The sequence below is a fragment of the Hippocampus zosterae genome, chromosome 8 (assembly GCF_025434085.1).
Source record: "Hippocampus zosterae strain Florida chromosome 8, ASM2543408v3, whole genome shotgun sequence".
In the NCBI taxonomy this organism is placed as follows: Eukaryota; Metazoa; Chordata; class Actinopteri; order Syngnathiformes; family Syngnathidae; genus Hippocampus; species Hippocampus zosterae.
Genome location: NC_067458.1, coordinates 10,080,337 through 10,106,298, shown reverse-complemented (window position 1 = coordinate 10,106,298; position 25,962 = coordinate 10,080,337). Strand labels below are relative to the sequence as shown.

The window sequence follows — 25,962 nt, the reverse complement described above, 5'->3', positions numbered from 1 at the left end:
ATAGGTCCAACACACAATTTGGTCGAAGAGCAATACAAATTTTATTTTCCCACAAGAATACACAGTACTGGGCGACAGCGCCAATATACCATGCAATCAAGTATTACAGATGTGTGCTTGTTTCATGCAGCATGCATTGAACAGAAGCGTCCACAGGAGAAAACGTGCACATTTACAACAGTGTGCCGTTTTTCTTGAGAAAATGATCATGTGTTCCTGACCGCTTGCTTTCATTACATCACTTAGGTTGGGGTAACTGGTGCCATTACTGTTGTCAGACCCTTCAGATGGATAAAAGCAGGTGAGATTTTCATCTTAATTCAGAATCCACAAACTCAATAATTAATCAGAATACCGTGTTTAGAATAGGGTTTTTGACTTGACTTCCTCTTTACCACAAGACACACTTGAAGAACAAAGATTTTGGGAGAACACATTTTTCATGCGGGACTGGAAAATTAACATCTAGACTTTTTTGTCATATCAAAAATACCTTGCGAATCATAGTGAACACTGTTGCAGAATGAGCATAGAGCATGTCCAAAGAGGCCTGCTTGGGTAAATTTAGTTTAGCACAACTTAACCTCAACCATCACCATTCACGATAGCATCCCAATACTTTTTCAAAATACATGTGTACTGTGCAGTTTATTACTTTTCCCGTCTATCGGAAGTCTTGATCACCGAATTGTATTATTTTTAAAGTTGTCAATATTCACGCATTGCCCATAAATACCATAACTTGAAAACACACACACAAAAAAAACAATTGAGACAAGAAATCCACCAATGTTGTTCCAAACACGACATTAATCCTGTTCTATAAGTGCCTGTAAACAGATCACAAGTCATTTTGCTTGCTGATTTTTGCACTTAGCTTAATGTATTCAAAACGAATTGCAGAAACAACTGAAAAACGTCTACTTTTGTAACATTCATTTAAGGTATGAAAAAGGGAAGTTTCATCTTGAAGATCTGTACAGTACCATTGAATTTTGTTGTAAACAATTCCGTCGCACACTCGCACAAATCACAAAATGCTTGTGGTGAGGACAAAAAAGTTGTGAATCTTTGCAGAAGTGGAAAGTAAACCAATCTATTCGGACTGAAGTACACCACTGTGCTTGAGGGGTGGGGAAGGGATTGGGAGTGGGAGGGTTACTATTCGGAACAGATCATGAAAACACCGCGCTGAATTACAGGCCACATCCCTCACGGCAGATTTTGTGAACTTGTGCAACTTGTCATCATTGTCCTTGTGTGTCTCATGTCCTTTAACATGTTCACAACCTTATGAAAATAGACATTTATACACAAAATACAAGTACAAAAACACATGTTTCAACAAGCCCTGGTTTCAGATTTAACATTTCTGTTTACCTCGCACATTCAGCCAAAAGTACAAAATGAACGTCTGAATACATGAGTGCACTCCCCAAGCATGCTGTAAACTTGAACACACTTTTAATAGAGATAGGTAGGAAAGCAAGGTGTCTCTTTGCTGATGTGAATAAAGATACAAAAGCAACACATTTAGCATTAGTTTTTGAACAAAAGGCGAAATACAATATCATGTTGTACGCTTACAAAAGCCCCTCTTAACTCACGGTTGCAAAGAAGACATGGACTTCGATTTGGCTGCTGAAGGTTGTTCGTGTCACAGACACGACACTTTGCATTGAACACAGTCAAACAACAGGAACAACCTGTTTGGATCGCAAACGGCGCACGTGATCCAAATCTAAAGATATTACTTTGAGCACAGGATTTCATCAGATGAGTTTTACACAAGCGTGCGTGCATACACAAAACAATGCTCTGACCATGAATTGCAAACGGCAGAAAACCTGGTCAGTATTCAGTATTTTTTTTAAACTACAACACAAAGATGAAATATTCAGATGACTAATGTTACATTCATTACCGCTCCACTAATATGTTTGTTTTTTTAACAAGTGAAACATTGTAAGCAGTTTTCCAGTTCGTCTAAATTTGATTTTGCAGTCTAATGAGGGCAAGTTATGTTGTCGTGTTGTGCGTAAGGAGTCCTAAGCAGGCAGCAAAAGGGACGGGTATGTGATGCAGGGATGATTTCCATGCCTTATGTATGCACAAGAAAAAACATATCCACCATGTTGCTCACAGTGTGGGACACAAGGCCAAAGGTCCTGGGGATTTTCGACTGGTGTTACGAGTGGAAGCTGAAGGTCAAAACAATGTGAAAGGCGGGGAAGGTGTAACATGAACAACATAACATTCTAAAAACAACTTCTAGCACATTTTGGTCCAATAACAATTCCCAGCGTTTTCAACTTACTTGGTACCACAGCAATTTATTTAAAAATATAGACATTTATAAAAAATAAAACTGAATGACATCCAGTCACAGAGGCAAAAAACACATCTCACGGATACAAAAAGTTGAGCCGTGGCTGTTGAACCATTAAGACCTTCCCTCCCTTGCACTTAATGCACCGTGCTTTACAATTGTAATAAATAAGACCGGCAGGTCCACCAAGCAAATATGTACAGTACAAAAATTCAAGTAAAATCTGCCACTTTCTCATCACCCTCAGTGCAGGGCCAGCTATCACTTTTTGACATGTGCCTTATGTGGCGTCTCCTGTCCGCACTCGGACTTTGCAGCCGATTGTCCGACTTGAGTGGAACTGGACGTGTCCTCTTCATGGCTGCAGCTCTGATCGCGAAGCAGGTCCACCAGCTGCTGTGGCTGAGACGAAGTGACGGTGAGCTCCTGCTGGGCCTCCTCGCCGTCTGAACATGGCTCCCACTCATCCTGTTCCTCGCTCTCTGTCGAGCCCTGCACGGCGATTTGGGGCACGAGGGTGAACCTCCGTATCGTAGGCACCTGCAGCTCCACCTCCTGGCTGTTTTGCGATCCAGTCTTAGCCAGCCAAGTGGTCCTGTGTTGCAGCTGTTTCTGGGCTTGCTTTTGTTGAACCCCAGAGGTGGCCGTAGCGCTCGTTTTCTCCTCGGGCTCGTCAAAGCTCACCTCCTGGACCGCCTCCTGCTTTTTGAAGGAGTCGCGGCGCTCCGAGAGGTTGAGCTTTCGCATGACAACCAGTTGCTCTGATCGCTCGGGCCCCGAGTCCCACATCCTCTGGCCGCCCAAGTAGCTGCAGAGTCTGGAGTGGTCGACCCCCTGGTGAGAGCCAGAGAAGCTCCCATCTGCTTCTGAGTCAACAAGCAGCTCCCCTTCACTGTAAAAGGGCACTTCCAGGGTGTGCCTGCGGGGGGTGTATGACTTCTTATCGGCGTGATACATTCCAGATAGTTTCTCAGCTGACTGGACCCTCTTGAGGAGGGGAGATCGAGGTGGTTCTGCACTGCGGGGCCGCACGATGTGCCTAACGATGGTGGGCGGTGACAGGGTTTTGCCATGGAAGGGGTGAAGTGTTTTGCCGAATCCCGGCAACGGTGAGGGAGAGCGCTGTGGAGAAAGCGGCTGTGCCGAAGAAGAGGAGCAGGCGAGGGGTGAAGGCGGGATGTTGCTGGTTGACTTCCGGCGGCCCACCTTGGTGTAACGCTGTGTGCTGAGCTTGGAGCCCAAACCGTGGAGAGAACTTGGTCGGATGTGTGCGGCAGGGGAATTGGGAGAACTGGAACATGGAGAAGTGCTCTGAGGAGAGTTATCTGGAAAGTGGGACAGAAAACGCATCCGGAAATCCTGACGTTAAAAATCTTCCCAATATCGTTCCAAGCCACAAACCAGTTTGAACTGCTTGAAAACGGCAACCTTACTTACTCTTACACCTGTTTTTCAGATTTATAAAACAGAACAAAAATGAAAACAACCACTAAATCTAACCTTCATATTCATTCATCCATTTTGTCCACCAAGTGTCCTTATTATTTATTCCTTGCAGATATCCTCAAACGCCATATTTAGCAATATGCCGAAGCAATTACATGATGACGTGTGGCATCCTTTGTTTTTGGCAGCATTTTTACGCTTTTGTAAATGCACAGCAAACTTACCAAAGGCCTGATGGTCAGGCGCAGGGCTTCGGCAGGGCGTGGAGGGGCCTGGAGAGAGGCTGTGTGTCGGCGAACCTGGAAGACTCTCACTCGAGGAAACGGAGTGGTGGAGACCTGACGAGAAGCTGCGACTGCTGTGCATCACTGTGCTCTGCTTGGATAACTTCTTCAGGATGCTGCGTCTCCTGCATGACCACCAGGAGTCCAGCACAGTAAGGAGAGTTCAACACGCAAAGCCGTTTAATGTCTTCAAGTTAGCGTTTTAAATTTCCTGTTTTATATTTGAATGTATTTTAGTCGACGTCTACGTTATGCAAGAAAAGCGTCACCTCTTTTACCCATAATTCCATCACCTCCCGCATCGTTCCTATATTCGATAGAAGATGATTAAAAAAAATGAGCCTCTACAGCACAGGTGTCAAACTGAAGGCCCGGGGGCCAAATCTGGCCCGTCACATCATTTTATGTGGCCCACGAAAGCATATCCAACATGTCAACTTCTACGATGATTGTGATCTACTATGATAATGATTGCTGTACCAAAATTTTTCGCATGTAATAAATCAGTGACATAGTGTAAGCATTTCTTGTTACCAAACCCCCCCATTACAGTTACTTAATAATTGAATAAAACATTATTCTTGACTTTTTTATACAGTTTCAGTCATCATGGCCCTCCAAGGGAAACGGTAATTATAATGTAGCCGCGACAAAAATGAGTTTGATATCCCTACTCTAGAGTCTACAGCAGGGGTGCCCAAACTTTTTGGATCGAAGATCTACTTTTCGATCAATTAACCTCCCGGGATCTACCCTTACCGGCGCGCACGCGCACGCACGCGCGCACACACGCGCGCACACACACACACACACACACACACACGCACACACGCGCACGCACACACACACGCACGCACGCACGCACGCACGCACGCAATGATGAGAAACAGCCTGAAACAGAGGCATGCCACGCACTTTTTCAGCCTGTTAACTATCATAGCTCACACGTACCGTTTTAAAGTGCTTCCCTGGGCCCTCCTAGATTCCTATTCTTTGCTCGTGCCCTCGGTGAATTGTACAAGATGCAAACTCTGAATGAGAATCATGACGATAAACGATAGAGCGCAACAGCTCTGATCAAACGCTGCAATTGCAAACTGCTGAGCGCTAACAACTTCCGGTGAGGTAATCACGCGCCACCGTAAATTTAAGATTGACCTGCTTTATTTTATTTTTTAAAAATAGTGAAAATGAGACTGATAAGATGATTAGGGTGCAGTGTATATTAACACAAAAAATATATTACTAACATGTACAAAGACACACAAATGGTTGTTAGTTTTTTTTTCTTCTCGACACTCCTCGGATCTACTTGGGACCTGTCTTAGATCTACCGGTAGATCAGGATCTACCTAATGGGCACCCCTGGTCTACAGGATATATGCAGTATATATTTAAAAATTAAGGGTACAAGTTTAGACTTTTAGTGATACTTTGGTAACCCTTTGCAGATTTATGTATGTCAACAATCCTTAATCATAGGACTCTATGCTCCCATTTTTACAAATATGTGTTGTTTAAAAAAAAAAAGACAATTTTTACCCATTTGCACGACTAAGCGCACCAAGTGGAAGGAAGCCCGTGTTTGCCACGTCATGTTAAGTCGTTCCTTTATGAATTAAACAATTAAGTATTCAAGTGTGGGTGTGTATTTTGCCACATTAACGGCCATCTGACATAACTAGAAGAACAAAGGTACCAATAATGGTGAAGGGTACAGATGTGCAAACCATAGTGAACTCGAACAGGTATCTCACCTATCATAGTTATCTCTCCTCTTGCTCCGCTTGCTACGACGGGCCATCTTTCCTTTGTGTTTGGTTTTTCGGGCTGGACCAACTTTGATGGATGTGTTCTCAAGGGCTATGGTCTGGAGCGCCACCTTGCTGCCACTCTGTAAATGTCATCACATGACAGATTTAAAGTGTGAGCCTAAGTAGATCATAGAAATAGTAAGGCATCAAATGCGTATGTGTTTGAATTCAACACCAGTCCAGTACAGTAATATAATTAGAGTTGGATGACATAACGATATACAGGGGGGTGAAAAGTCGGTAGAGATCTAGTACACAAAGTGTATGCATAGTGTATAATAGGGTTGTGTGTGATTCGTTGGTCTGTTTACTAAGCACATTAAGTATTGCATGTGTTTTCTTTTCCACAACTGTATACCAGCCTTTGCACCCCCCACCCCAGTGGATGGTTGAGACAATATAGAAATGTCTATCATATGATAGAATGGCACATTCGTCCCTCGTTATATTGTGGTTCATCTTTCACGCATTCCCTGTACGCAACTGCAGAATTTCTGCCAAGCGCAACTTTGCATGCTGTTTATGCTTTCCAGACTACGACCCGCATTGTGTCCGAATTGACTTCCTGTATTGTTTACTGTGGAATTCAGCAAGCTGTTTTGTTTTTTACAGCGTACAAACGCGCAATTTATTCTGTGTCTTGATTGGCAAAGGTACTAGCCAGCAGATGATATTTAATCCTTTTTTTCTTCCCTAGATTTTCTGAATGGTTCAATTTGACCCACAATATAACAGAAGGGTTAAAACAGGTTTCAACCTTTGTTTCATTATAAAATAATAATTAACAACAACAACAAAAATACTAATCATCATCATAAAAATATTGTATACTTATTTTTCTTGCAAAAGTCTGAACTTTGACAGTGTTTAAACAAGAGAAAAATGTGAGACAATAATGGCGATGTTTACAGCCTCAAAACATGAAGCAAAATAATTGTTAAAAAAAAGAAGTGTCCTACTTTGTGGATTTCAACAATCACGGGTTATTTTTGGAACGTAACCACCGCGATAAACAAGGAATCAATGTATGTCATCTGTATTGTGGTTTTTTTTTTAATTAGTTAATGGGTAATGTGTGCATACTTTAAACAATATTAAAAGACATGAAGAGATGCTTTCAACAGATGTGGCAGAAAGATCATTTTCATCAGTAGTCCATCTATTATTACATTTCCCTCGTTGTTCCTACAGCATTCCCTCGCTGCATTCTTTACCGTTCAGCACACAGAGCCAACGTGCCACCCATCTACTTGTAAACGGTATCTGTCCACACGACTCTATTCTTCTTCATTGTATCTCCATCTCTAATCTACACTTCTTTTTCATGGCGTCCTTATCTGCAGACTGAAACGTGTCAGTTAGGCCTTCAGAACAAGCTGAAAATCTTATGTCAGAACTGACCTCCGAAACAGTTCATTGATTAGCATTTCTAAAGACTAACCGGTCTTGAAGCACTGTGTTGTGTTGTATTTATTTGAATATTTGCGCTTGATCAAATTCTTTGAAAAGTGGACAAACCACTACCACATATTTTCAATGGCATTTATTTGGCCACTAGAGATGTGTGTTTTAAACCTAAGTTTAAACAAGCATTGTGAGGCCTATGTAAAATGCATATTTTGTAAAGCTCCAGGAAATTGCCAATCATTTCATGTAATTTTAAGGAAAAACACCAAATCAGGCATTATTTGAGGTGTATTATACCTTCAAGAGTAGTTCAATCATCTCGGTGTGAACCAGGCCTTGGACGGACTCTCCATTCACGTGAGTGACGAGATCTCCAGTGCGTAACCCTGCCTGGTAGGCGGGACTGCCCTCATCCACACTCTGTTACAAACGCATGGCGAATGGGTGACAATGGATAGGTTTGAATCTCCAGCTCTCCTAAGGGGTCGCTGATAAGTTGTGAGTCTTGAGAGCGCACCCACCGACACCATGTGATGGACCGTGTAGACATCGCTGTCACCCATGTAGACGCGGATAGCCTGCATTGTGAAGCCATACTTCTTGCCCGAAGTGTGAATGATGATTGGCGGCTTTATGCTACCGGGACTGAGGGACAGGTCCCGGCTGGGGGAGGAGTCACGAGAGGAAGGGTTTGAGGACAGTGACCTTGGGGAGATGGGACTGGGCTGGAGGCCGTCATCTGTCATAAAAATAAGATTACAGACTTGCAAAAATTCTTTTTTTTTAAATCAGTGTCCTTTTCCCACCTACTGGACCAAGGTGCTATTTCCTTTTACCTGTGGTTATGATGAGCGACAGAGCTGAAACAGAGGCGGACTTGGGAACTTTGCCTCCACACGGAAGCCTCTGTCTGTCCGGTGTCTCAAGTTGGTTACCAAATCGCCGTGGGCCAGCTGGCTCTTTGGGGGATGAGTGTTTGGCCCCTGTGCTGTTGCTGCGGATCCGGATCCTTCGAAGTTTGGAAACGACGACTTCAGCTGCAAACAATAGAGTAAGTTATGCGGAGAGACGATTAAATACGACAAAACTCGACTCGTCCTCGAGATGTTAGTTTGTAATTACCCTCGTCATCTGTTGAGACAGCAAAGCGAGGTGTCATCTCTAGGCTGTGTGTGCTGCTCATCACCAGGGGACTGGTGCTCCTCTCAGACTGGGAGGACCTGGGTGATGCCCGAGGGCAGAGGCTACAAAACCCGAAAGACCAGACAGGTTATCGCAAAGAAAGAGTGCTGAACCCAACCGTGTAGTGTTTTGGATTGGTTTTGCTAAAATGTCATGGGAAGGGATCGATTTGCCCAATAGTTTAAAATTTGGACGACGAGGTGTGATTGGCTCTGTCTAAAATTCCACAAGGTCATCTTGTTTCCTGTAGGTCAACGCAAGGGAATACATTTTTAAAACTAGTCAGAAACCCGTCCATGCAAACACGGCAAAATTATTCATCAACAAGGGTGACAGGCGGAAAGTGAACAGAGTGAACTTGAATCTTCAGTAAAAACGCCTGCAGATTTGGACCCCCTTTTTTTTAAGGTAGACTGACCATTACAAGGCTGCAAACGCTGACATTTTTTAACATAATCAGTTTAACTTTTTAATGATTGTGCGCTTTTCAGCGCCACACATGAAATGTATCTTTTTGTTCCGACCAATTCAAATCAAACAACTTCAAAATAATAATAAAATATTTTTCCTCAAAGCATACAATATTAGACATCCAAGATTGTGTGTGTACCTGGCCATGCGTCCTGGGAGTCTGGGCTCCAGAGCGCCATCTGCTGGACCTGTGGAGGGACTACGCCCTCCAACATCGACGCGGTCCTCTTTGTCCTCGCTGTGACTGCGATCAGATGAAAAGCTCAAATTGGATGGCGTAGCCAAATGTTCTGTGCTGCTGTACACCTGGAAAAAAACAGTCAAGACACACATATCGATATCGATCAAGTTTGACCGTTGCTGAAGGCCAAAGCAGTAAACTTTGTATTCATGTGGACTTTTTCCCCATCTTTTCAATGCGCCTGCTTCGGCTTCATTACCTTGCTGAAACGATGCGACCACGAGGAAAACTGCCTGATTTCCAGCGAAGACTCTTCGTCATTGGTTTCCTCATCTTCATCAGACGCCATGTGATGATAGCGCTCGGATCGTGCTGAAAACAGATACAAAACAACATGATGATAATCACACGTCTCGCACTCAACTGGCATGATTATTTTTTTGCATTCAAAAAAATGTTTAATATAATCTCAAATGTGGCGTACTGTCAAAGTAGCTTGTATCATCTTCTGAATCAAGCTGAGGGATGAATTCTGCTTTTTGTCGTAATAGTCCATTCCAGTCCAAACCCACGAAGAAGGCGTGCTGTTTGACCTCTGAGGCCCCACCTACAACCACGGGGTGATATCAACATTTCTGTGGTTTTGAGCAACAACAAAAAAACATGCAGGCGCAGTGTTTTACATAACGATGAGCATTAAACCAAGTAGTACCAGTTCCCAGTCTTTCTAGGGGGCTCTGCCTCAAGAGATGGGTAATCATGTCCTGTGCGTCCATTGGCAAAGCGTCGTCTCCTTCAGGCCAAATGATGTCATCTGCAAATTACAGGACCAAGAATAATACATTTCAAGCATTTATTTTGTTAGTCTCGTGATCTCAAAAGCAAAATATTTAAAGAGGTTGATTTACTTTTCTTTATAAATGATTCATTTTGCCACAAAAAACATAATAGTGTTCCCCCAACCTTTAGTGAGCCAAGCCATATATTTCAAGTTGCCCAAATCCAACAGCACACTAATAAACAAAAATCTCAATTTATTCACAGACCTGGGCCCTGTTTAGTTAAACACCTAGCTATTACTCTGTTATAAGGGCAATCGAAGACACAGTTTTAAGTGGATCGTTCACTTGTCTAGTGGAAGCGCATACAATTGTTCCGCCTACACATATTGTGTCAAAAACATTTCCAGGACTGCGGTCATATTACATACAGGTCAAATCCAAACTCTGACTTTTGTCCTTCATTGGGGACCAGAAAATCAACCAGCACCTCGACAAAGAGATCCTGTGACATTTGCTTCGTTCAGTGAGTGACAAGAGTTTTCAGGAAAACTCTGGTGTCACGCTCAAGCAGACGCCACATTTGCTTGCAATGCCCTGAGCATCCGACAGCTCCAGGCTGAGAAGAACTTCGACATGCTGGAGCAACCTCCCAACTTACCCAATTGAGCTCTTCCTGGAAGAATGCTTCCGGAGGTCCAGAAAATTTGGGCAAAGAAGGCTGAGAAAGTATGTTAGACTACTGCAGGACCACTTAAAAGGGAACATTTCGTTTGTAGTTTTGATTCGTAATACTATACATCATATGAGACACCCTGTAAATTGCTCATCATAGATTGACAAAGTTGTATTATTTGAAGTAGACAGAAATATATTTTGAGATCAATCAAGTGAAATTGGATCATTTTCGTTGGTATACCCAATGATCTTGGCACATTAGTGGTTGGGAATCACCGTTGTCGAAACCGCTGCATGTTGCGGGAAAAAGGCGAAGGTAAATACGATCTTCTCACCACTGACAACTTGGCCAAAAAGTTCCTCGGGAGTATCGCCAAAGAATGGAACACAACCAACTAGGAACTCATAAAGGATGATTCCCATTGCCCACCAGTCTACTGGTTTCCCGTATCCTTGCCTGAGAATCACCTCTGGGGCAATGTACTCTGGAGTACCACACACCTGCACAAGTAAATCAACAACAAAGGTTGAGAACATTCAATTTTTTTAAAGGTGTCTCAAATCTGACAGTCTCACCTGTTTATCAACAAATTCCCTTGTATCTTTCTCCATGTGACCCTCGTAGAGGTTTGTGGTCATGTTCATCAGGCCAATTTTTGACAGGCCAAAGTCTGTTAACTTAATGTGGCCCATGGATGTGATCAGCAAACTGTTCGGGGGGAGAATACAAACACCGCGTTGAATCAAATGCAACACTGCAGTCAATGGATTCAAACGAATTTCTGGAATACATAATGCTCACTCCAGACGCCACAACCATATTAATGTCCCATCAAACATGAATAATTTGATAAGCTCCAATTGTTGTTGAATATTATATAGAGAATCATGTTCTAGCTAAAGCAGCCGTAGCAGCAAAAGGCGTAGTCAAAAACAAAAACAAAAAGGCGTAGTCAAAAAAAATAAAATAAAATAAAAACCCAACAACAAACGAGCAGCCCCCCCAAAATTTCATTCGACACCAACAGAAATCATAAGACGATCGCGACGAGTACTTCGAGTCTAAGTACAAGTACTCGGCTCAGGTGCCTCGTCTGTCTAAGTTTTAGACTAGAGCTGATCCAACAATATTATTAACCACTAAAGTAGGTGATTTGGTCGCCATGGGGATGACACTGTTCAACCACATTACAGGCCAGTGTAGCATCACAATGATTTCGATTTGTTATTTTGTAGCAAAATTACATAATTGTTTTAAATGGTGGATGTTGGAATGTCTTCATTCATACAAAAAGGGTCATTTCAATGTGTTATGAGTAAAACCATTTTTGATGTCAAGGTTGGAAAACAGCTCAGAGATTTTAAGGGAAAATATTATGCTCAGTGCGCTCCAAATGTGTTTTTGGTTCTCACTTGTCAGGTTTGAGGTCTCTGTGCACTATCCCATAATTGTGAAGGTACTCCAGGGCCAGGACGGTTTCGGCAAAGTACATCCTTGTCATTTCTACAGGTAGTGGACCCATGTTCTTCAGCAAGTTGGCGCAATCGCCACCTTAAACAAAATTGAAAATACAGATCAAAACTAAATTATATCGATCCTTTTCAAAAAAACAACAAAAATAACTAATTCCATTCAAAGAGTGAACACTTTCATCAATAGATTCATAAGTTATGTACAATACATCTTTATTTATATGGCGCGTTTTAAAGTTAAGCTATTTCAAGTATTAAATTGCTTATATCAGGGGTGCCCAGACTTTTTGGACCGAAGAGCAAAAGCTCTGATCACAAGCTGCAATTGCAGACTGCTGAGCGCTAAACACCCTCCGGTAATTTAAATTGTATTTTTTAATAATAATAATAATACTTCACATTTGTAAGCGCCTTTCACAACACTCAAGGACACTGTACAGCCAAGACCAATAGTAAAACTTTTTGTTGAAATGAGACTGATAGGATTAGGGTGCAGTGGACACGAACACCAAAAAATATATTGCTAGCATGCACAAAGACAGACAAATGTGGTTTTTTTCCCTCCTCTACACCCCTCGCGAATGACTTGGGACCAGTCCGCGATCTACCGGTCGATCGCGATTGACCTAATGGGCGCCTCGGGTTTATAGTTACATAATTTGTGCTTCCATCTCATGAAAAAAATGTTAAAAATGGGAATACTCTGAACAAAACACCATGTACTTCTCTAGGAACAAACAAAATATGATATTTTCAAAACGATACATCAATCTTCAATATTTGACATGAACTGTTGGAAGATGACACTGAACATTGCGAAAAGAAGGCCTAACTTGTCTCCTTTCCTCTTACCCTCCACGTACTCCATGACCATGCAGAGATGGCGTCTCGTCTCGAAAGAACAAAACATGGACACAACGAAGGGATTCTCTGCAAAAGTCAAGATGTCTCTCTCCACAAACGCTTGCTGAATCTGGTTCCTTAAGACGAGGTTTTGACGATTGATCTTTTTCATGGCAAACCGTTGACGAGTCTCCTTGTGGCGGACCAGATAAACAGCCCTACAAAACACCACATGTTCCACATTAGGCTTTCCGCCCCCCCACAATGATTAGAGCACGTCTTTGCTTTCACATCGAGTAAGTACATTTGTGAATTATTTCAGTATTATTCATACTTCGTGTGACATTTGTGTTTGGAGATTTCTATGTCAAATGGCTGTCTTGGCTCAGTAAAAACTGTGAAACACTCAGACATTTATATAATGAACGCGTGGATGCACTCTAAGGCCAGTTGACAATGGCAATGCCAAGTCTTTCAGTTCTAAACGGAAAAGAGAGATGGTACAGATCTTTAAGGGAATAAATAGGAAACAATAGAAATTTTCGCTTACCCATAAGCCCCGTTACTGATGAGTTTAATGGTCTCAAAATCGCTCTCAAGAGGTTTCCGGCGAGTTGGGGTCACAGCCTGCGGGGTTTTATTCTACAGTGAAAGCAAAAAAATGAGCAAGTGAAGCACGTTGAAGCACACCAACGAAAGACTTCTGACTACACTTCCCAGCATCTAACAAACTGTAATGCAAATTTGACCTACAAAGGAAACACGTCACTGTAACATGTTGACATTTAGGCTACACAATTTAAACTCATGTTATGGTTTTACCAGCAAATGGATTTGCTTATGGCAAATTTATTAGATTATAAATGTACACACAGCTGTATTCCATAATTTTCAATCCAAAACCATAATTAGTGACAGAGAGATGCTTATGCATGATACATTATAGAAAGAATTGGAATGAAATGTCACCTCCCCATCTGGCTCAATCGACACTGAGGGACTGCAATCACACTGTTGAAGCTGCACCATGTCTATTAAAAAAAAAAAAAAAAGAAATTGAAAAATTAAGTCCCTGTCGTGCACGAGTCATACTTATGATGTCCTTCAGACCAATGTTGTACCAATGATTTAATTAATGACATCCATGATGTTCTTACCGCCATAGCAACACTGGTCACGTTTTCAATGAACTATTCACGTGTTAAAAGTTGCCACTGGAGACAATGTCTGCAAGCCCAATTGCAATGAAGTTGGAAAGTTGTGTTCAACATAAAAACTGGATACATGAAAATCAAAAGTCCAGGGAGACAGGTCTGCATGCCAGTCGAGTTCTCGCACACTTTTGCTGCAAAGCTACACTGTTGTAACATGTGCAGAATGTTGTTTGACATTGTCTTGCTGAACGAGGCAGGGGCGTACACAAGAACGATGTTGCTTGGATGGCAGCATGTTTCTCCAAAATCTGAATGCACCTTTCAGCATGAAAGGTGCCTTCACAGATGTGGAAGTAATCGGCGCCAGTGGCACTCACATTTTCCTTTCCAGATGCTTTTGCTTTTGAACTTTGCATCCATAACAGCCGGGACAGTTCTTTTTCTCTTTGGTCTGAAGGACAAGATTGCCACGCTTTCCAAAAACAATTTGAAATGTGGACTCATCAGACCACAGAACACTTTTCCACTTTGCGTCAGTCTATCTTAGATGAGCGCATATCCAAACAAGCTGACAGCAATTCTGGGTGTTGTTGATGAATGGCTTTGACTTTGATTAGTCGACATTTAGGTCGCACTTTGGGATTTACTGCCAAACTGTATTTACTGCAATTGGTTTTCTGAAATGTTGCTGAGCCCATTGGTGCTATCCTTTAAACATTAATGTCAGTTTTTAATGCAGTGCCACCTGAGGGGTTAATGGTCATGGGCATTCAAGGTTGGTTTTCGGCCTTGCTGCTTCCATGCCGTGATTTCTCCAGAGTCTCTAAACATTTTGATGATAACAGTCAGACCTCAGTTTTCCAACATCTCTGTTATCGACCAAATCGGATTTCGACCAGAAAAAGATTTTTACGCCTCGGTTTACGACCGAAAACCGGTTTTCGACAAAAACTGAGCTAACCCGAATGCGCCATTCGACTCCTCTCGGCTTCCTTACACGAGGAAGTGACACTTTCCTCATGTGTAACGTTCATTGTAAGCAGACGTGTTTCTTGTGATTTATGCAAAGCTGACTGTGTCTTTTTTGTTATTTCGGCATAGCGTATTGGCCCTAATCATGGGCTAATAAAATAGTTTCGGCTTTCGAACAAGTCGCTTTTCGAACAGCCTTCTGGAACGGATTATGGTCAAAAACAGACTATATTATGAACTGTAGATGATAAAATCCCTCAATTTCTTGCCAGTGCACTTTGAGGAACATTGTCTTAAATTGTTTTCTCACACATATATTCACAAAACGGTGAACATCACGCAATCTTTGCTTGCGAATGACTGAGCAATTCAGGGAAGCTGCTTTTATACCCATTCATGGCACCCACCTGTTCCCAGTTAGCCTATTCACCTGTGGGATGTTCAAAACAGGTGTTTGATGAGCATTCCTCAACTTTCTTAGTCTTTTTGGGTCACTTTTTAGAATGTGTCACACCCATAGTTATCCGTTTGAACATGAAAAATATTGTCTTTTTAGTGTATTCAATTAAATATAGGTGGATGATGATTTGTAAATCATTGTATCCCAACTTCATTGGAAGCGGCTTTGTAGAAAGTTTAGATCCAAAGCGTAAATCTAAGAAACCAGGGACACATTGCTCTGCTCATGAATGAGGTTTAACCATTGGCGAAGGAGAAATTCTTTACCCTCCAAAGGGTTTCGTGCTAAACCCAACTGGCTGATGATGTATCGAGGGATGTCCGATTTGATCCCCTGGCCGACTTTGGCGTGACCTTCTGCTGCCTCAAGCAAATGGTAGAACTCTTCCGGATCAAACTCCTGCACAAAGAATAAAGATTTCATTAAGTTATAGCAAGAATGTGTGTAATGTTTGTGCTTTATGCATAGGGGAATTTGTTTTTTTAAATGCAATAACAGTGTTTCTGAAAAATGTGTCAACACTATCATGGACAAATAGTTTTCTTTTTTGGCACATTTCACCAATTGAATGATGAGCTTCCATTTCTGGTCAAATAAATAAGCCTTTTCGAAGAGAGAATTAATTTTGGTACTTGTTTTAGTTTGAGTTCACGTCACCCGGTTTCAGTCAAAGTCGCATTATTTTAATTGATGAAAAAACATTCTCAGAGTCTGCTTACCAGACACTCGAGGAGGCGAGCCGGCCGAGAGATGATGATCAGGATTTTCCTCACCAGCTGGATGATGACAGTCACCTCCTCACTTTCCGAGCGCTCGTAGGCCTGGAAAATAGCAAGGATAGAAAAATGTCACGTTTATTTATATCGCGCTTTGCACTGAATGACTAAACAAGCTGAAAAGCACTGCATCTAAATACTACAATAATTTCAAGAAAAAAACTTAAAAATAAGTAAGTAATGGATTATCTAAAACATTACTATGATTTAACTTAAAACAACAATTCCTGCAAATTGATCATGGCAGTCGTAATGCAATACATCATCATCCATCCATCTACATTGAGGAGAATTATCCATTTTCTATACTGTTTAGGGAGCTAAAGAGCCGATTCTATCTGTCTTGAAAAGTGAAAGACTACATCCCAGACTGGTGGCCTGTCAATCATAGGGCACATAATTCATTCATTCATTCATATTCATCCTCCGAGCCGCTTGATCCTCACTAGGGTCGCGGGGGTGCTGGAGCCTATCCCAGCCATCTTCGGGCAGTAGGTGAGGGACACCCTGAACCAGTTGCCAGCTAATTGCAGGGCACACAGAGATGAACAACCATCCACGCTCACACTCACACCTAGGGACAATTTAGAGTGTTCAATCAGCCTGCCACGCATGTTTTTTTTTGGAATGTGGGAGGAAACCGGAGCACCCGGAGAAAACCCACGCAGGCCCGGGGAGAACATGCAAACTCCACACAGGGAGGCCAGAGCTGGAATCGAACCCGGTACCTCTGCACTGTGAAGCCGACGTGCTAACCACTGGACTACCGGGCCACCCTTTATTGTAAACAGTCATTTTTAATTTTTGTGTTGGGACACCCTTTATAGTTAAAAAAAGTCCCAATGTAAATAAACAGTTGAATTGTGTGTGTGAAAGTAAAAACAGCTCAAAACAAATTAGAACTTACACCGGTCTGCCCATGGTTACAATGTTAAGAGAAAAGATAGCACTAATCCTCTTAATTCATACGATGCTAGCTTTCTGTTTGCAGTTATTGATATTACTGACCTGTTGGGAGCTACACACACATCTCAGCGCAATGTCTCATTTGTGACGGCACAAACAAGTTGTCAAATAACTGTAGATGAGCCCAATCATAATAAGCTCTTCTTACCACAGCTAATCAGCGGAATTTTGCTTGTCTGGAGTGGAAGCTGTGGGAAAACTTGACAGGCTCGGAACAAAATGACTGCAATTTTGGAATCAGCATGCCAAAGCGTTCATCTGCATAAAAATATAACTCGACATTTTTTTTCTCCAAATGGCTCCCGCAGTGTTCGTCATCAAATATACTGTATTGTCCACATTTTTGTAAAGATCACTACTTCATTTATTTGTCCCCTGCTCAGATCACACACACAGCATCCTCACCTCATGAAGGAGCTTTTCCAACTTCTCCTGAAGCTCAGCAAAGTAGCGAGATGTAACCAGACCTTTCTGGGACTTCTCCAAACAGTCACGGACCAACTCGACCAACTGGTGCTGGATGAAACCCAACACCCCATCAGCCAACGGGAGTGAGCTTTCTGGAGAACAGTGGGTAACAATTTCCAACAATCTCTCCTCCATCTGGGCTGTGGCCTACAAGCAAGAAAAAGTACATATAATCCTTTACTACAGTTTGAAATCAAGAAGATAAGATAAGAAAGATAACAAAACCTTTATTTGTCCCACACTGGGAAAATTTGCAAGTTAAGGTAGTTGAGGTTGTCACATACTGCAACAGAATTACTTTGCGTTGCTTACTCTGGTTGTTGATCACATAACAATGACTGACAATACATTGAACCGCCACCACATTTTGTGGTTTGGCATTCATGGAATTGCACATCATATTTTTTGGTAACCACTATTTGCCGAAAATCTGACATAAAAATCTTGGTGTGGTTATTAGATTTAATCCAATTATTAGATCTTTTTTTCCCATCATCTCCATTTGAGAGGTCTTGTTTTGCTGGCAGTCATTAAATGCACCTCGTGCACTGTTGAGTGTAAAACAACGTATGATTCTGCTTCTCTCCCAATGCGAGTGAAGTCTGATTTGCTGTTCAAATTTGCCTGCACTGTATTCACACCGTTTATTAATGTGTCTCAATTAAAAAAGCAAGCTTAATGACCTCATACTGTTTAAAGTAATTTGTATGAAGTAATTGTGCGCATAATTGTTTGCCCAGGAGTGAATTTCGGTCAGTTTGTGCTTGCTTGTCATCTAGGCTAGAATTCTAGCTCAAATAAATACCTGTTGAACCTCATGTTGGGTTTGTTTGTGTTGAATAATTTAACTACTGAATAGTTATTTATGTTAATATGGGTTCATGATTGTGTACCGGATACATGCATGACATTGGGCCTTTATGATCCTGCCCATTTTAAGTGCCTTGTGGCATTTGTATGCATATAAAACGTCCTTTTCGGGAAGGTTTTCAATGAGCCAATTTTTGCTATTCGCCGGTCTAAATCTTTATAATGTAGACATGATTTGGTCGGTTAACTGCAAGACAAATACATATATTTTCTGTTCAAATCTGAACAGGGTTTTCGAGCTCACCTTTGGAAAGCGTTCTCTGTAAACATGGTTCATCATGACTATCTCATTGTCAAAGGAGACGCTTGATCGCCCAGGGCTACAACATGAACCAAACAGGTGATTATTACATTTAAACAGCTTAATAGATGCACGGACATTTGCCAACAATCGAATATAAAGTTGCTTTGAACTGCAACACTTGTTTGGGAAAGGGGGATGATGTCAACAAGAACAAAGTCGACAAAAGAAGTATGTGAAGTGACACATTGTCCATTCATTCCCTCAAAACATGAAGGATACAATATTGAGACTCGCCATGTGTCAAAGTTGACTGGTTTAGCAGTCTCTATATTTTGCAAACAAGAGACAAAACTACCACTTCCTGTTTTCACAATTCTTTGCTCTCAGCCCTCATTGTTTCAAAATCAAGGTAACTGGTGCCTGTAATTATAGTGAAGAGACCAGTCGGGTATCACAACAAACAAATAATATAAAATGCCTGCCATCTTTCAGTTGATAGGCTAAATAAGAAAAATTAGACTCGTTCATACCGTTATTTTTCGGACTATAAGTCACTCCTGAGTATAAGTCGCACCAGCCATAAAATGAATGACAAAGGGGGAAAAAAACATGCAAGTGGCACTGGAGTCTCAAAGTTGCATTTTTGGGGGAATGTACCGTATTTTCACGACTATAAGGCGCCATTAAAAGTCTTAAATTTTCTCCAAAATGGACAGGACGCCTTATAATGCATAGCATCTAGCATATGTGCCGAGTTCCAAAGCCTGACTAAGAGCAACTCTGGCCGACACGCTGTTTGTATAGAGAAAAGGCGGAGTGAGTGACGAGTCCGCCAATGAGTGAAGGGTGGGCGTGTAAGAGGACGCTGAAGGCACGTCCCTAGCAGGTACCAGTCGCCAATGAGTGAAGGGTGGGCGTGTAAGAGGACGCTAAAGGCACGTCCCTAGCAGGTACCAGTCGCCAATGGGTGAAGGGTGGGCGTGTAAGAGGACGCTAAAGGCACGTCCCTAGCAGGTACCAGTCGCCAATGAGTGAAGGGTGGGCGTGTAAGAGGACGCAAAAGGCACGCCCCTCGCAGGTACCATTCGCCAATGAGTGAAGGGTGGGCGTGTAAGAGGATGCTAAAGGCACGCCCCTAGCAGGTATCAGTCACGTGAGTACATTGTAAAATGGCGAAATAAAGTACAACCGAACTCAGTTTTGCTTCCGTTGCCTTTTTAAAAACGTGTTTTTAGCGTGTGTGCATGCATGCCTTATGTTTAAGCTGGCGCACGTTTTACCATGCCTGGCTGCGCCCAATAATACAGTGCGTTTTGTGTATGTGTCAAATACAAAAATAGCACCCCTTACTGAGATTGCGCCCAACAACACGGTGCGCCAAATGGTTGTGAAAATACGGTATTTGATAAAAATCCAACACCAAGAACAGACATGTCATCTTGAAAGGCAAATAAAAAGAGAACAACAGACTGAATCAGTGTACGATAAAGCTAACGTTACATGACACAAACAACGTACCGAGAACGTACCTGGTATGTTCACGTAACATATTAAGCGTTATTCAGATAACTATAGCATAAAGAACATGCTCACAAATGTACCAAACTATCAGTGTCACTCCAAATCACTAAATGCAATGAAATCTTCATCAGTGTCATTGCGAGTTGTTTTTATCAGTCACCGCCAATGTGGAAAGTATCAACACATGCTCGAGAGCACCCTCTGGTGGTTTAATATGAAAATAACATGTGAAATGATCTCATGTGTTAATCATTTCACACATAAATCGCTCCAGAGTATAAATCGCACCCCCGGCGAAACTATGAAAAACACCTGCGACTTACAATCTGTAAAAGACGGTTGTTAAGAAAATTAAGAAAAACACACCAAAAATATACATACATATACAAACAATATTTCTGGCTTTCATCCTTTCGCACAACAGTTTTAGGAAGAATTTTTACTGAGAATTTGAGAATGATATCGTTAAAACCCCTTAGGCTGAGGGCAACTTTGCCAAAAACGGCTGAAAAAAATGTGCGCCCAAAGTAAATGTGTAGCCGTTCTTGAATCATTTGGAGTATCAGCATAGTTTTGGTCTCTTCATGAAATATTCAAAATGTTATCATTTTGAATATCCCCCTCCAACAGTCAGAATCTGTGTAAGAGCTCCTGTCACTGAACTATGGATGTTTGAAAACAGAAACAAAAGGCGAATCGTATATTCGTCTCATTTCTTTTCACACAATCTGCCTTGAAAATGAATTTAGAATGTTGATTAGGACTGGAAAACACTACGCGGCAACATTGGGCACCATTCAAATCTCCAGAAACTCAGCTTTTAAAAGATGTAGAACATGTTCTCACATAACGACGAGATTTGTTTTGACAGATCGTCATCTGGACGGTGGGCCGTCCAACATTAAAGGGTTAAATATCATATACAAAGACAAACTCTGACTACCCTTGAACCTTAAACACAAAAATATTACTTTCAGTAATACAATGTTTTTCAACATGTAACAAATGTACCGGTATGTTTTCATCCCTCAGATGCAAATTAAAACAAGCTTGATGCAACATCCTGACCTCATATCGACTTCATCACTATCAGGATTACATAATAGCACGTCCATGCCAAACTCCCATTAGCCTGGCCTCGAGTCTATCCACTTCTATCAAACTAAACATTCTAATCTAATCCCATATTTTGACACATGTCTTTAGGTCAGTGATGTAGTGATTCATTAACTGCCGAAAAGCAGCATTTGGTATTCAGCTGCACGCGATGGAAACCGTTTCAAGCTGTTCAATTTCACAGTCCGGTTTTGATGCATCTGTTGTACTCGTGTTTATATTTAAGCAGAGGTTTGCTTTTAGCCAAACAGTGAATCACTCGCAGCTCTTAGTTATTCATTGACAGCCACATCACAGTGGATTCGTGAAAAAGTTGCTCCAATTTGACAGAAAACTGTGGCTGGTCAAAGCTTTCAGCAGAAAAGATGCAAAGTAAACCTATCACATGCACGCATGCGTCCCCAAGCCTTTTTGTTGTCATGAAAGCCGCCTCAGACTTTATGTGGATGCCCAGCACGCTGCTGCAACTCACAGTGGCGCTGAAGCCCTCATCCCAATCCTAAACCACCCCCGCTATCGACTGCGGTTCAGCAGCGGGATCCCTGCGGCACTCTGTAAGCCAGCACGCCTACGCACGGTACGCCATGGTGCCAGAACACAAAAGCACTCAGGCATACAAACATGCAAACTGCAAAGCGGCGCCAACACACAAAAGTTACCAAAAATCACACATCATAACTGTCGGATCTGACTCTCGACCTGCCTGAATGTGTAATCAGTGAGAAACAACCATCTTGGTCAAGAAACATCTTATCGTCCTCAACACATTCTTTTTGTCCTAAAGTGAACAGTCTGCCTCATCAGACATGCAATGAATGTCCCAACTTTTCATGCAAAAATGCTATTTGTTGCATTTAATCTTGGTGAAAACCACATTTCAGGACATTTTTGTGTGATGACAAGCTCAGATGTTCACAAGAGTTTTGTTTTGTGGTTCATCGATAAAGCCCAATTCTAATGTAACATAACTCCATGACCATACGACGCACATAAAAGTCTTACATTTTCTGCAAAATGGACAGGGCGCCTATTAATGCGATTCGCCTTGTGTATGCACCGAGTTCAAAATCGGTGAATGCTGTGACTTCGATGAGGGGTCCGCTTGACTGACTGATGTTGTGCCGACATGTTGCTTGTAAGAGGAAAAGTGGGTGTAACTGAGGACGGCACACGGACATTAAGTGGGACTGGTGGGCTCGACAGAGGATGCTAAAGGCACATCCCCAGTAGGTGTAAATAGTGACGGTATGTGCATTGTGCAATAGAGCATCCCAAAAACGGCACCTACGAGGAGACACACTTACGAAGCACGCTTTAAACTGTGAGCTATCAGTTATCAACTAATCATAAATTATCAACTAATCCATGGTACCTGGTACTTTTTTTGTTTTATGAAAAGGTGCCAGCTATCCATCCGGGCAAAGACTACCGGGGTGAAGCAACATCCGGCGGATTATAAGGAAAAGATGGCCATCGTCCACTCTTACTACAGTGAAGTTACGTTAAATAAAGACGCTTTCTTGGAGATGGAAATCCTTTATTCTGCCACTTTGCTGGCCTCACTTGGTTTCCATTACCACATTTATAGCGTAGACGCATGGGTTATGGCAAGTGATGAGAGACAAGCATACGTTGCATTTTGAAATACAACAAAAGACTGCCAACAAACACGTCCAGCCCAACCATATTCACAACATGGACAAAACGCCGCTCACTTTAGACATTGCGGTGATCCACACTGTTGAGAAGGTGTCAAGCATGGTCGTGATATGCACAACAGTGGCGTGAGAAGTCTTTTTTCACTGTTGTGCTTTGTTGCCATGGTAACGGACAGAAATGGCCACCGTCTGTGATTTTTAAGCCAAAAGTTTCCAGCCGGAATCAAAGTGAAGTTGCGAGCGGCGTGGGAGTGATGGCAACACAGCTTTACAAAGATTGGGAGGCAGCGCCGGGCAGTTCCCCCACAATTTGGGAATTGATTGTGGATGCTTGGGCTCATGTGACTGCTTGCACTGTTGTTAGAGTTTAGCAAAAGCCATTAGCTGAGGAACTGCACAGCAATGAGACTGACTCTGACAATGGCGCGAGGGTTACGTGGCGTGTTTGACGGAGAACTTGCCCGACATTTTTTTTTTCGAAAATGAGGACTTTCATGGATTTGTGGATGAGGATTGAAAAAAAAAAAACAAGTACATTGGTAAATGCTTCAATAAAGTACACCTGAACTCAGTTTTGCTCCTGCTGTCTTTATAAAAACATACACTAGCGTGCACTCATGTTACTGTATTTTTTTAAACTAGCGTACATTTTACAATTCCACTGTCCAATAATGCAATGCGCCTTGTGTATATGTTAAATACAGAAATGGCACTCGTAACTGGCATAATGCCTTTTAATACGGGGAAAGGGGGGGGGCTGGTGGGTGGGGAGGGGGGGTGGTCGTGAAATAAAAACAAGACATGATTTGGAAATCCTTTTAAACCTATAATGATTTGAATGTCCCACAAAGACAAGAAATTTAATGTTCAAACTAATAAAACTGTGGAGTGTCAGCTCAAAGGTCACAGGGATTCAATGTTAGTTTTTGGCCTTGATGCTTAAAAGATTTTTCCAGTTTCGATCAATTGTTTTGATGATATTATGGCCCGTAGATGATGAAAATCCCTGAAGATTTCTGACCTCGCAACCATCCATTGCCACTGTCTGATACAGTCAAAAAATAATAAATCACTCATTCTTATCATCATTCACTGAGATACAGGTCATGTTTTAGACAAGCCAATGAGAGAAAGTGACTGCAAACTTGCCAACAGATACGATTTTATTGTAAATGAACATTTTTCATTCAAAGGCCAACAAAAATGCTCTGCTTCCATATCAACCTTTGTCTGGCATCTGAAATGTATAAATCGGTTTGAGGCTTGCCTACTACACGCTAGCACACGTTTAGTTGTTCTGATTGGTTCGTAGTGGATGTGGCAGCCAAAGTGCTCCTGTCGGGTATATCCCAGTGGATTTCTTAAGACAAACGTTGACTCAGCTGGTAATACAGTAGTGTATTAATAGCAAGCCCTTGCATTCAGAACCTCCGTTAGTAATTAAACTTTGTACATAACTGATCGGCCGCATCGGACTGAGCTATAGTTTGCATTTTATGCACAATTTTTTTTTTTGATCGTCCGTCATGTCTTTCAATTGCAGAATAATCAATGACGTCATTGATCGGATCTGTGAACTAAAACATTACAGCTAGTGTTACCCACATACACATTTACCTGTGGCAAAGCAGCACAAATGAATTTTGGCCGCTACTAAAAATCATATTACTTGTCAATATGTAACTTTCATTGCTGCACCGAAAGCCGCTCTGCTGTGTGGTCCTTGTGTGAGTCTGCTCATCAAATCAGTACCAATATCTTTTGTGATACGCTACTGCAAATACACTGCCTCAAATAACTGAAGTATCAATCATATTGATGTTTAAAATTTGAGAAAATCAATCTTAGTGGCACTAGGTCAAACAGTATAGGTCCCCCTCAGTATTCTTTCTAGGAGGAATAGAGGCTTTCGTGTTCCTTTCACTGCACACTTGGAGCTCCTTTTGTTGTCTTAATATTTCAAAGAGCATACCTCTGTTATGACTCAAAAATCCATGTTATTTATTAAAATAGCTCTGCAAAGGTTCCAACTAAAATATTTAGTAGGATTTTTTTTCTACTGCATGTTTTTTTTAAACCGGTAATCAATTCTGATATTCCTGAACATGTAAAGCCAATGCTTAGTGTGGATGAGCTACCTCAGACTCCGGGAGCGAGGTCGCATGACGGTCGTGGGCCGGCCATCCTCGTCAGTTATACTGTCCGTGCTACGGAAGTGTTTGAAAAGGAAGTGCAGCTCATCTTGGGTTGGCTGGTAGGGAAGCTGATGAAGGCGCTCCTGGGAGGAGGATGAGGACTGCAGACATACCAAAGAGTTAGCGGTCAAGAAATGAATCTCATGTTGACTCGGAAGTGAAAAGTAATACAGTACTGCAAATGTTTCTCCCTCTCTGGGAGTTGAAAACGTGCCAAAGGTACTGAAAACCACAAGCATGTGTTCAAACAAGTTAAACAAAATATCTAGTTCAAACAATATTGCGGGGAACTCCAGGTAAGCACCCAAACGTCAGAAAACCCAACTGTGTAGAATATTCATAGAAATTGAAAACACAAACCATGCCATCAGAAAAGGCACCTAAAGGATGCAAAGGCGTCAGGGACAGTTTAAATAAACCTTCTAGAAAACCCATTGGACACTGCACAGAATGTGGCGACGTACCCTTGACAGACGTGCCCAGGGAAGCGGTACCTATGTAGTCTCTTTCTCATGCCGTGCTACAAAGAGAAGCTGAGGCACACTGATAAATTATATTGTCCAACAATGACCTTAAGGTCTGTGCTCAGGTCTGACAATAAACTTTCTTATAATAAAAGCAAGTTTTAAGGATGCACAGACGGTGAAATTGTTGGTCCATACAGATAAAGGTATT

The 25,962-nt window shown here is 41.9% G+C and overlaps 1 protein-coding gene across 6 annotated transcripts in view; it reads right to left on the bottom strand.

The window, feature by feature from the left end:
• Window positions 1-17: 17 nt before the first annotated feature.
• Window positions 18-25,962, bottom strand: part of mast3b (microtubule associated serine/threonine kinase 3b) — a 43,422-nt gene continuing 17,477 nt past the window's right edge. For all 6 annotated transcript variants that reach the window (XM_052074400.1, XM_052074401.1, XM_052074398.1 and 3 more), the window contains 22 exons: window positions 25,231-25,388; window positions 18,798-18,873; window positions 17,621-17,830; window positions 16,193-16,294; window positions 15,740-15,872; window positions 13,857-13,918; window positions 13,438-13,529; window positions 12,897-13,105; window positions 11,985-12,123; window positions 11,148-11,280; window positions 10,907-11,072; window positions 9,827-9,928; window positions 9,599-9,721; window positions 9,374-9,486; window positions 9,073-9,239; window positions 8,403-8,524; window positions 8,117-8,317; window positions 7,802-8,019; window positions 7,578-7,700; window positions 5,817-5,953; window positions 4,000-4,184; window positions 18-3,654 (listed from right to left, as the gene is read on the bottom strand). In XM_052074400.1, coding sequence (XP_051930360.1) covers window positions 2,591-3,654; window positions 4,000-4,184; window positions 5,817-5,953; window positions 7,578-7,700; window positions 7,802-8,019; window positions 8,117-8,317; window positions 8,403-8,524; window positions 9,073-9,239; window positions 9,374-9,486; window positions 9,599-9,721; window positions 9,827-9,928; window positions 10,907-11,072; window positions 11,148-11,280; window positions 11,985-12,123; window positions 12,897-13,105; window positions 13,438-13,529; window positions 13,857-13,918; window positions 15,740-15,872; window positions 16,193-16,294; window positions 17,621-17,830; window positions 18,798-18,873; window positions 25,231-25,388 — 4,035 coding nt within the window. In that variant the 3' untranslated portion in view covers window positions 18-2,590. The remainder of the gene's footprint in view (window positions 3,655-3,999; window positions 4,185-5,816; window positions 5,954-7,577; window positions 7,701-7,801; window positions 8,020-8,116; window positions 8,318-8,402; window positions 8,525-9,072; window positions 9,240-9,373; window positions 9,487-9,598; window positions 9,722-9,826; window positions 9,929-10,906; window positions 11,073-11,147; window positions 11,281-11,984; window positions 12,124-12,896; window positions 13,106-13,437; window positions 13,530-13,856; window positions 13,919-15,739; window positions 15,873-16,192; window positions 16,295-17,620; window positions 17,831-18,797; window positions 18,874-25,230; window positions 25,389-25,962) is intronic.